General features: G+C 43.2%; 1 protein-coding gene across 2 annotated transcripts in view; it reads left to right on the top strand.

Annotated features, from left to right (window-relative positions):
* Nucleotides 1-9,234: 9,234 nt before the first annotated feature.
* Nucleotides 9,235-10,780, top strand: part of PARP8 (poly(ADP-ribose) polymerase family member 8) — a 179,291-nt gene continuing 177,745 nt past the window's right edge. Inside the window, exons 1-2 of one of the 2 annotated variants that reach the window (XM_045999564.1) lie at nt 9,235-9,379; nt 10,389-10,490. In XM_045999564.1, the coding sequence (XP_045855520.1) occupies nt 10,400-10,490 (91 nt within the window). In that variant the 5' untranslated portion in view covers nt 9,235-9,379; nt 10,389-10,399. Of the gene's footprint in view, nt 9,380-10,164; nt 10,302-10,388; nt 10,491-10,780 lie in introns of those variants that run through there. The other variant, XM_045999563.1, reaches the window with a different exon arrangement.

The following is a 10,780-nucleotide window of genomic DNA, read 5'->3' as shown; positions in this document are numbered from 1 at the left end:
AAAGCGAATTTTTAAATGAAAAGCTACAAAGTGACTTTGGAAACAGCGAGCCAGTGTTTTTGCTCATTTCCTCCAGCTCGCAGGGCTGCTGCTGTTTTGTAAGTGTCCATCTCACCCACCCCAAAAGAACACTTTTTCCTTCCAATCTCTGTATGTGTCTTTCTTAAATAAACTTGTCTTTCTATATATATTCCTAGATTTCAAAGAACTGTGAAAACCCACTTAGATCATGTCTCTACCATTAGACAGGCCCACACCTAAAATAGCCCAGACAAAAAAAGAAAAATATGGCTAGAGTTGGCAACCTTTTTTTTGTTGGAAGCTTGCTAATGTCAACATTTTAGGAGGCTGGTGTGCCAGGTGTCAGGAGGAAACAGATTTGTATTCTGTGGGACATACGAATAAGTGGGATGGATTTAAAGTGGCGCAGCTATGGGGGCCGCACCTGGTCCAGAGGGACTCAAGCTTGGGTTGGGCCTGGCATAGTTCAAGGCTAAGCAGTTGGCTAAGACTGGTTTGATAGGACAGGCAGTAAACTCCCCAGGACTGTAGACATTTAGTACAGAGTGGCCGTGGATGGGTCCTTCTACCAAGTTTGTCGTGGAAAACCACCGATGAAGAATTCTCCTCAACAGGCATTGAGCAAGTCACGTCAAGTGCTTTCCCTTCCAAAATCTTTCACTGTCTAAGATTCCTGATTTCTGTGGTAAATACTCCCCCACTATAGTTTGTTTCCAGCTCCCAATATAAAAATCACCGCCCGTGGAGTGAGGAAGAGATGTGTACCAATGGGCTTGCAAGCTTATGTGGACGAGCTCAGCACATTATAGACTCCACGGGCTTCCCGCTGCCTAGAATGTCCTTTTTCGCTTTCTTTACTCCCTTTTTTTCCCCAAAACTCAGCATTTATGTTCCCCAGTACAGTCTGAGTTATGTGCCCTCTCTCTGTGTTTCCATTTTGCACCATGAAAGGATACTGTTATGTTGCTTTTCATGAGTATTTATTGAGTGTTTTCTGGTGTTTCACACATTAGCTTAATTATAAGAGAAATACTGTTGAACACAGCAAATGACTCGGGTTCTGAGCACATTTGCTTAGCCTCTTAAAAATGGAAGACGGATAGTAAGTGCGCTAAGTCCTGTCGCTGGGGTAAGCACAGAGGAGGGGCACTGATAGAGAGCATAGCCTGTGACTCCAGTGATTACTCTGTGAGAATAAAATGAGAAGAAATCTACACTGTGAGGAATAAAATAAGCCATTTCTTGATATAATTAGCCCCCAAAAGATGAGTGAACTCCACAGATCCAGTCCAGAGAAATGCAGTCAACTGAGGCAGGAAATGATTTTTTTTTTTTTTTATCAGACCAGCAAGAAACCTGCCTTCATTCATTTCTTAGTACTGCCCCTGAACGTGGAGTCTGTACTTGACCTGGTCTAACACCTCCTAACACTTCATCCACTTGGCAGTGTGGTTGTATAGAAGACAGACCCTTGATCCAAGCTGGGAAGATAATTATTTGTTTTTCAAAGATTTTATTTATTTATTTGACAGAGAGATAGAGAGATCACAGGTAGGCAGGGTAGCAGGAAGAGGGAGAAGGAAAGGCAGGCTCTCTGCTGAGCAGGGAACCCGATGTGGGGCTCGATCCCAGGACCCTGGAATCATGACCCGAGCGAAAGGCACACACTTAACTGAGTCACCCAGGCATCCTGATAATTATATTATTTTATTATGAGTTTAATATATAGGTTCTGGAGGAAAGAAGTTATCCTTCTCCCACTGGGTTTACTAAGTTAGAATGTTATAGGATTGGGATTACTACAAGACCATTTTCCTTATTATTTGAAAGTAAGAAAAGGTGAAGCAGAAATGGAAATGGAAAGAGAGGAAAAATTCATGTTGAGTTCAGTCCCCAGTTTGACTCCCTAAGTCTCTAGTTCTTCCAACTCTTGCTTTGGTTTGGTAAGCCAACCAAATACCATTTCTAGTTATTTGAGCCAGCAAACCAAATCTTGCCTTTGCTAATTTGAGTTAGAGTTCTGTTTTACCACCAACGACGCCTGACGAATATACTGACCTTGGATGTGACCTCAAAGAGGAAGACTGGATTATAGTAATGGAGGTATTGATCAGGTACCTAAAGTCCTGGGATTGAGCCCTGCATCTCCCTCCCTGCTCAGCGGGGAGTCTGCTTTTCCCTCTCCCTCTGCCCCCATCCCCAACTTGCACTCTCTCTCCCTTGTTTTCTCTCTCAACAAATAAATAAAATCTTTAAAAATAAAATAAGATAAAATAAAAGGTTTGAAAATAACAAGAAGAGAATGGGGCTTCCCCTTTACAGTCCCACCCAATATTAGCAGCATGATCTTTTCAGTGCAGCGAAGAACAAAAGAAATGGAGGAAGTCTCCATGGGACTTAGCTCCAACCCGGACCTCAGAAGGAACAGAAAGCCAAGTGTTTCCTAACAGTGCAATTAAACACTGTTCTCCCAGTTGGGAGAGCCTATGTGGATGGAGACAAGGGCTTCTAGCATTGACTTGGGTGGTCCACTGACCAATTGACCTCCCAGAAATACCTTCACACAGTGTAAGCTCTCTTAAATTTCAGTACAACCCAGGAGAACTGGAGTAGAATTCCCCAAAACTAAAGATAAATTTTCTGTCTGCTAGGCATGATAGGATTAGAAATAGAAATCTATTTAAGCAATCAAAAGTAAAATATAGCTCCACCTCCTCCTCCTCCTCCTCTTCCTCTTCCTTTCCTCTTTCACCAGAATCTGTCTCCGTGGTCACACTGCTACCTCCTCTTCCGTCTGCGCTGCTCGCTTCTCTCGCCTCTGTCTTCTCCTCTGCTTCTTACTTATAAGGACACTTGTGAAAGCATTTGGAGCCCAATAATCTAGAATATCTTCTATCTAGAATAATCTAGAATAATCTTCATCTCAAAATCCTTAACTTAATCACATATATAAAAAGGCTTTTTTCTTAGAAGATATTATTTACAGTTTCCAGAGATTGGGACCTGATACCTTGAAGGCCATTTGTTGAATTGCTTATCACACCCACTAAAGTATTTGGGGGTAATGGAGTGTCAGGTTGGCAAAATTCTCTTCAATATTTCAGTCAAAAAAGTTATTTGTTCTGTACTTTCTTTTTTTTTTAAGATTTTATTTATTTGACAGACAGAGATCACAAGTAGGCAGAGAGACAGGCAGAGAAAGAGGAAGGGAAGCAGGCTTGCTGCTTTGCAGAGAGCCTGACGTGGGGCTCGATCCCAGGACCCCGGGATCATGACCTGAGCCAGAGGCAGAGGCTATAACCCACTGAGCCACCCAGGCGCCCCTGTTCTGTACTTCCAACTTTTCTATAACTTCCTTTCAAAATAAATAAATACAGGTATCTTGAGCAGTTGAAAAAGAAAGAAAAGAAATGTGCCTCCAGGGAACCACTTGTTCTAGAATTCCGCCAGCTCCTTCTTCTACCTCAAATCTGTGCGGGTGGCACCAAGTGCTCAGGACTCATAAATATGAGTAAGAGGAAGGCCCTACACAGGGACTTACAACTTATTTGTAACAAATGTATCCCAAGAATACAATAGAAAATTACAAGATTAATTGGGGAAACAGAGGGGGAATCAGTCAATTACATATGGAAGTGAGAGAAAATTTTTAAGTTGGCTCCTTAAGAGTAATGAATTCTTACTAAGCAAATTCTTCATTTCTCTTTTCATGTGCTTATCTCATTTAATCTTTTTCCTTCAGCCATTAAGAGACAGGAACCATCGTTCTTCCCATTTTTCGGCTAGAAAACTGAGGTTTTAGGTAATAACAGATTGTGATTGTGTACCTTCCTCAAATTTAAATCGCTGTTAAGTTGGAGAGTCAGAATTTGATCCTGTTCTACTTCACAACTCAATCATCACAAGCCTTTCCTGGGATGAGTGTTAAAAATGTTTCACAACTGATATCACAAAGAAGAAAATGAATATATAATGGAACTTTTTTACCTGAATTAAAACATATATGTTATTAAAATTATTAAATTGAAATTATTAATTAAAATTATTAAAATGAAACACAATACACTGCCAAAAACCCATCCAACCAACAAAACCCCCACATGTTTAGTCATCTAAATATTTTTGGAAATTCCCATATCCCTCTTAGTTAGGCATAGTAAGGCCTCAAATTAATTAGATAGAAACATATTAACTTTATTTAATCCACTTTCCCCAAATTTATTTGAATCTGGAACAATTTTGGAGGGAAATATCATTATATTATATGAAATTAATATCCAATGGAACACTCTTATGGAAATGTTTCTCTTTTGTGACAACAGCATGAAATGTCAAAGAGCATAACAAAATGAAATCAATTAATCAATGTGTATGTACTGAGTACCACCAGTATACTCAACACTCAGTATGCCAAAGGATATTTAGGAATAGCGGAAACAAAGAACTACAGGGGCACTCAAAATTTCAAGGAATTTAAAACAACAGCAATTAAGATTTCTTGCCAAGCCAACAATTATTCTTAAACTACTTACTGCATATCATACTAAAATAATTTCTATTGTGTGTACTAAGATGAATAAAACCAGCTCCTGCCCACAAGGAACTTATAGGCTAGAAATGGAGAAGCCAGGGAAGAAGAAATGTTAATGAACTGGAGAAATCAGGAAAGATTTTTTTTAGGAAGGTAGTATTTGGTTTGAAGGAGTTAATTTTAAATTGTTTATTTTTATTTTATTTAATAAATGGAAATTTAAAACTTTTGTCTAAGAGTATCTATAACAGAAAAGACATCGCAATCTAGAATATATAAAGGTCTCCAATGAATCAATACTAAAAAGCCAGAAAACCCAATGAGAATATACAGAAAGAATATATGACAGGCAACCATACTCAATTATACTTGTATGCTCGATTGCCAATAAACACATGAAAAAAAAATGTCCAATCTCATTAATAATCAGGGAAATACAAATAAAAGCAAGATAAATATTTTTCATCTAACTAACTGAAAAAGATTTAAAGATTTACAGTATATATTAGTGGGAATGATGCAGAGAATTAGGTGGAGTATAAAATGGGGTATTTTTTTTTAAAGATTTTATTTATTTATTTGACAGATCACAAGTAGGCAGAGAGGCAGGCAGAGAGAAAGAGGGAGAAGCAGGCTCCCTGCTGAGCAGAGAGCCCAATGCGGGACTCCATCCCAGGACCCTGAGATCATGACCTGAGCCAAAGGCAGAGGCTTAACCCACTGAGCCACCCAGGCGCCCCAAAATGAGGTATTTTTGAGAGCAATTTGCTTATCCCTATCAAAATTTTAAATAGCCAGTTCCCTGTCATCCAGTCAGTCCACTTCGACCAATCTATCCAAAGAAACTGCTGAAATTGTGCATAAAGATGTGCATTTATTGCAAATTGTTTTAATCACAATATATTTGGAAAAACCCATCCTGACTGCAGAAGCATGGTTAAAATGTATTATGGCGAGTCCATTCAATAAAATTCTCTACAGTAGCTAAAAGGAATGAGCTAGATCTCTGCACTGCCATAGAAAGTTCTCCAAGACAGTGGAGAAGTCAAGTTGCAAAACAACATATATTATGTGGTTCCTTTTAAATTAAGATGTATATGTATAAATCTATGAACATACATATGTGGATATTTAAATGCCAGAATGGAAGGATTCTCTTATAATTATTAATACTAATTATCTTTGGGGTCAGGAGTGGATTTAGGGGTAGGAATTTTCAGATTTTACTCTCTGTATTAATATATGCTTTAAATAGTTTGCATTGAGAATATATTCATGCAGTATTTATGCATTTTTTAAAATAAACAAAAGAAGAGGTATTCAAAATGAAGTAGTATTAATAAGTGAGTACAAAGTTGAGAAGTATGAGTTTGTTTGCATGGGATGGTAAGGCATCTAACCAGAGCCAAGGATGGGTAAGGCATCTAACCAGAGTCAAGGATGCTCCTTCCTTTCTTCCTCCCTTCCTTCCTTCCTTCCACAGAGAGATTAAGAGAATGAGTGGGAGGAGGGGCAGAAGGAGACACCAGAGCCAAGGATGGGTAAGGCATCTAACCAGAGTCAAGGATGCTCCTTCCTTTCTTCCTCCCTTCCTTCCTTCCACAGAGAGATTAAGAGAATGAGTGGGAGGAGGGGCAGAAGGAGACGCAGACTCCCCACTGAGCAGGGAGCCCAATGTGAGGCTTGATCCAAGGACCCTGAGATCATGACTTGAACCAAAGGCTGACGCTTAACTGACTGAGCCGCCAGGGTGACCCAAGGATGTTTCTTGGTAGAAATGGGAATTAAAGTTTATTGAGAGACAAATGTGACTAAATTGAAGAAAAACCTGGAGCTAAAAAGAGCAGTTCGGGTTTCATGTTATAGCTTCGATACTAAGTGTCTTAAGGTTGCTAGAAAGTGCACGAAAAATGCACTGCTCCATTTGACTTTGTTGGGAGATAGGCTAAGGACCAAATTGGGACGACTTTCACACCAAACCATGTAAAATTGTCTTCCCCTTTGTCAAGTTTATTCAAGGGTGACTGTTTTGCTCATACTTTGACTGCTAGACCTACCGAAGGAAGTCAGGGTGGCAGGATTCATTTCTACCAAAGCAATACCACACGCAGAAAGAATTGCCCAAACCCACTTCATTTAGGAGGAGTCTGTTGGGTCTAGCAAGCATTTTGAACTTTATGGATTTCTTTCCATTACAAAGCCACCACAAGAAGTTCTTATAAATCTAACTGTCGAAAGGAGTTTTGAGATCACCTTCCTTCCGGTGGCTTCCCAATTGTCTCAGATAAAATCCCATATCCTCACCCTCGGCTGAATTCTCTTGGTGATCTCTTCCCACGGCAATCCCTCAGGCTCACACTCTCCCTTGTCCACTCTGATTCAACCTCAAGAGCAAGAGCAAGAGCTGCTGGGCATTCCCATGGGGATTTGCTACCGAGGACAGCGAGGACAGCATCACAGCATCACGCAGTTGGGAGAGTGGGGTGTTTTCTTTGCAAAGCCTGCCTCCTGCCCTCTTTTCTTAATCCCAAGGAATAAGAGAGGTCAGGCTTTTCCTTTCCTTAAGACTTTCTCGAGGACTGAGATTCATTAGAGAAAGGAAGTTCAATGCAGGAAAGGGAAAGATCGCTGCCACCAGGAGAAGCTATTTTTGAGAGCCCATAGGTTCCAGGCCTGCTTCAGAATCCATTATAGAGCTTCTTGTTGGCTTAACTCCTGGCCCGCTGCCATGGGTGAGGCCGGTTTGCTCTGAAGTGAGACTTCTGAACATCCATTTTCCTCAAAGTTCAGTTCAACTGCTGAAAGTTTTGGGGAGAGGAAAATAATCATTGCAGTCTATGTTCCACTGTAGGTAAGTTAATTATCCCCTTCGTGCCTCAGTTTCCTCTTTTGTAAAATGTGAAGAATTACAGTAACAGCTACCATAGAGGATTATTATGAATATGAAATGAGCTAATATATGCAAAGCATTTGCAGCAATATCAGGCTGCTCTAATAAGCTCTGGACATGTGCGAGTTATTAATAATTGAACTTATTGCCACATTTCCATTACGTTTTATTTCTGCAGCTGGGGCTTTCAGCAGAGGTGAAGAATTTACATTTTTCCTCCAATAAATTTTTTTTGTTGGCTTGGGATCATTTTTCTAAACTAGTGGGACTTCTTTTGACTAGACCCAATCATCCAATGTATTGGTTACTTACTATCTTGAATTTCCTATAGCATACTACTAGAGTTCTTTCTTACTGTGAATGATTTTTGTTTCCTTAACAAACGGATTAAAGGCTTACTATGTGCTGTGTTTCTAATTTCATGTGATCGTGTGTGTGTGCACAGGAGTGTTTAAGGCAGGGATATAACTTCCTCATCTCAAATGTCCATATAGTTTTTAATCACCAATCTAAATGTTTAAGTAAGAGGAACCGTAAATGAGACACTGCCTGTGGGCTAAATTTGAAAGAATCATGCCTAAGGATCTAGCATGGGACACTGGTGCCTGGGTATAGTTTCTGTTAGAGGAACTTATCTTGCAAAAATGCATACTAAATAGAAAGGTTGTTTTTTTTTTTTTTTAATGTTATCCCTTAACATTTAAAAATATTTAAATATATCACACCTTAAGGGCATGAACGGAGTGAGGTCAATTTTGTTTAACAAAAACAGGGCAGCCTGCGAAGTTTGGGGAAAAAAGCCAAATATAGCACAAATCACAATAAGGCCTATTTTATGAGGGAGTAGTAAACCAAGGGGTGATCCAGAAGAAATACATCAGGTAGGTTTCAAACTATTTCAAATTTATTTGTAGTAAGGGTTCTACTTTGAGAATGCAAGGTTCCTGGATAGAGAGACAACCATCAAGTAATTTGGGGAAGTTGTTAGATTTTAAGCATTTTAGAGAAGTTAGAGCACAGAAGAAATACACATGATACTCCGGGCTATGTGGAACAGAAGGAAGTGTTTTTGGTTGCCAAGAGGACTACACACCTTGGCCCTACCCTAGGGAAGTTTCAGAAGTTCTGAACAGAAAACATACTGTATTGTGACTTTCACATCAAAGACAGCAGTGGTCTTCTTAATGCGGAGGAGTGTTTCTTCTTAAAATTCACAGTGAATGTGTTGTGTTCAAGGCTGTAGGACAAATGGTTTCATGTTTTCTTTTCTGCAAGCCAGAGGGGTTGGAACATATGATTTCTCATTGCATTTATCTCTATGGAATCTTAAGACCCCGTCAGGGATGACAGTCATTTCTAAGTCTCCTACACACCAGTGGGTTGCCCATATCAGAATCCAAACTGGGCTGATTCAGGGTCTGAGCCAGTCTGGCAACTCTTGGGTATTTCTGCTGATAAGGAAGTTGTCTAAGACTGTGGTAGCCACACAGAAATGAAGCTGCAAGCCACCACCAGTCCTGCATTCAGCCAGCGTTCAGGCCTGCCTCCTATTTTTCAGGCACTGCACCAGGCACTGGGAATGCAGAACCAGTGGTCTGCTCAGGGCACGGTCTGCTCAGGGCGGCCTTCTCAGTGGAGGGAAAAAACAACAAGAAAAGTGTCTTTGGACGCCTGTCCTAAGGCATATGGCAGTATAGAGGCAGGACGGCTACCTTAGCCCTGAGGTGTCCTAAGGCAGAACAGGAAGTGAGGATCAGAGCACTCTCTCACTTCTGAAAAAGACAGCAGGATGGTAGGAGCTTTCCCTTGACTGACTGGCAAAGGGGCGGCTTCTTAAAACAAGCCAAACAGCTATCCATCTTCTAGGGAGACCCTGGCACGTGCTCATTGATTCTGCCAATTTTTTATGGACGGAAATACCTAGGAGGGAAGAACTGGTGAGTCTTTGGAAGTAGAGAAAGTCCCTAGAAAGGGGTTGCATTTCCTAAAGGGTGTCCTAAAGGGACTGAACTACCTCCCCACCTGGGAGAAAAAGATTCTGGCAGTGAGGGGGCATGGGGGGGGGGGGCGTCTCTCTGGAGTCATGTCAAGGCTTTTTTCCATCTTGCCTGATGTGGCAACAAGGAAAGATTTGTTCGTTATATTTATTTTCAATTTCTAAAGATTTTTCTTTTCCCTCTTCCCCCCTCCCAGCCGCTCCGGTTTGGGTTTCCATATGACTCATAATCCCTTCCGAAAGTGGAGTTGAATTCATAAAAGTGGTGGAAGGGGGGGGGGGCAGGCTGGGAGCCCCGGGGAGTCTTCACTACCTGCATTCCCACTCAGCTGCCGGCGCGAGCGGCGGCCGGGGCGGGGACACCCAGCCCGTGCCCGGGATGGCGGATACTATTCACACCCCGGCGGCCGGGACGCGGTGACTGGGCGCGGGAGGGTCTGCAGCGGGCGGCGCTGCAGCAGCCTTGGCACGGCCGCCGCCGCCCGCGGGCGCGAGTGTGCGCGGGTGTGGAAGGCCGGCGTGCGGCCCGCGAGGGGTGTGCGCGCGTGAGGCGGAGCGGGGCTCGCCCCTCGCCGGCGCCCGCCGCCCCGCCGGTGATCGCTCTCCGGCCGTCTCCAGCACCCTCGGCCCCCCACGGCCGTTGGTCCGGGCGGGGGAGGGAGAAAGTGAGACTCGGTGTCATCACCATCCATTGTCAGGAGGGGAGGAAATTGGAATCCAGCAGTGGCGAGCAGCAGCTGGGCGGTCACATCTGGGAATGCAAAGCCGACCTCCCCCTCCTCCTCCTCCTCCACCACCTCCTCCTCTTTCACCCAGGATCACTTCCGAAACCACTTCGCCTCCAGCCCCTGCCTCGGCCAGAGGTTTCATTTTTAACTGAATATTTACGAAAGCTGGAAGCGTGCGAGGGGGGTGGGGTGGGGTGGAAATAGCGGCTGCTTCTTTTCCAGGGATTTATTTAATGGGGATGTGTTCAAGGCAAGAGCGAATTCAGAAGGATATCGACGTCGTGATCCAGAAGTCCAGAGCCGAGAAGGACTGCCTGTTTGCAGGTGAGTTCTCGCCTTTCCGGAGCCTCGGACCCAGCGCCAGCTTCCGCCCGCCACCCCTCTTCCCAGCTCTCTGACCGCGACGTGTGTGGCTCTGGCTGGGGTGGGTTGCACGTCCCTATTCCAGGGTTCATTTGGCAACAGCTGCTGCAGCGGGAGCGGGAGCTAAAAGGGGGAGGGGGCGCCCCCCCCCCCCCCCCCCCCCCGTCTGGGGCGGCTACCAGCTCTGGGGGCTGAACCACTGTGGCCCCAGCGAGGGTCTAGGCGGAGGTGCCGTGCGTGGTCTTTTTTAG

This window comes from Meles meles, chromosome 3 (assembly GCF_922984935.1).
Source record: "Meles meles chromosome 3, mMelMel3.1 paternal haplotype, whole genome shotgun sequence".
Lineage (NCBI taxonomy): Eukaryota > Metazoa > Chordata > Mammalia > Carnivora > Mustelidae > Meles > Meles meles.
This window is presented reverse-complemented; position numbering and strand designations above follow the sequence as displayed.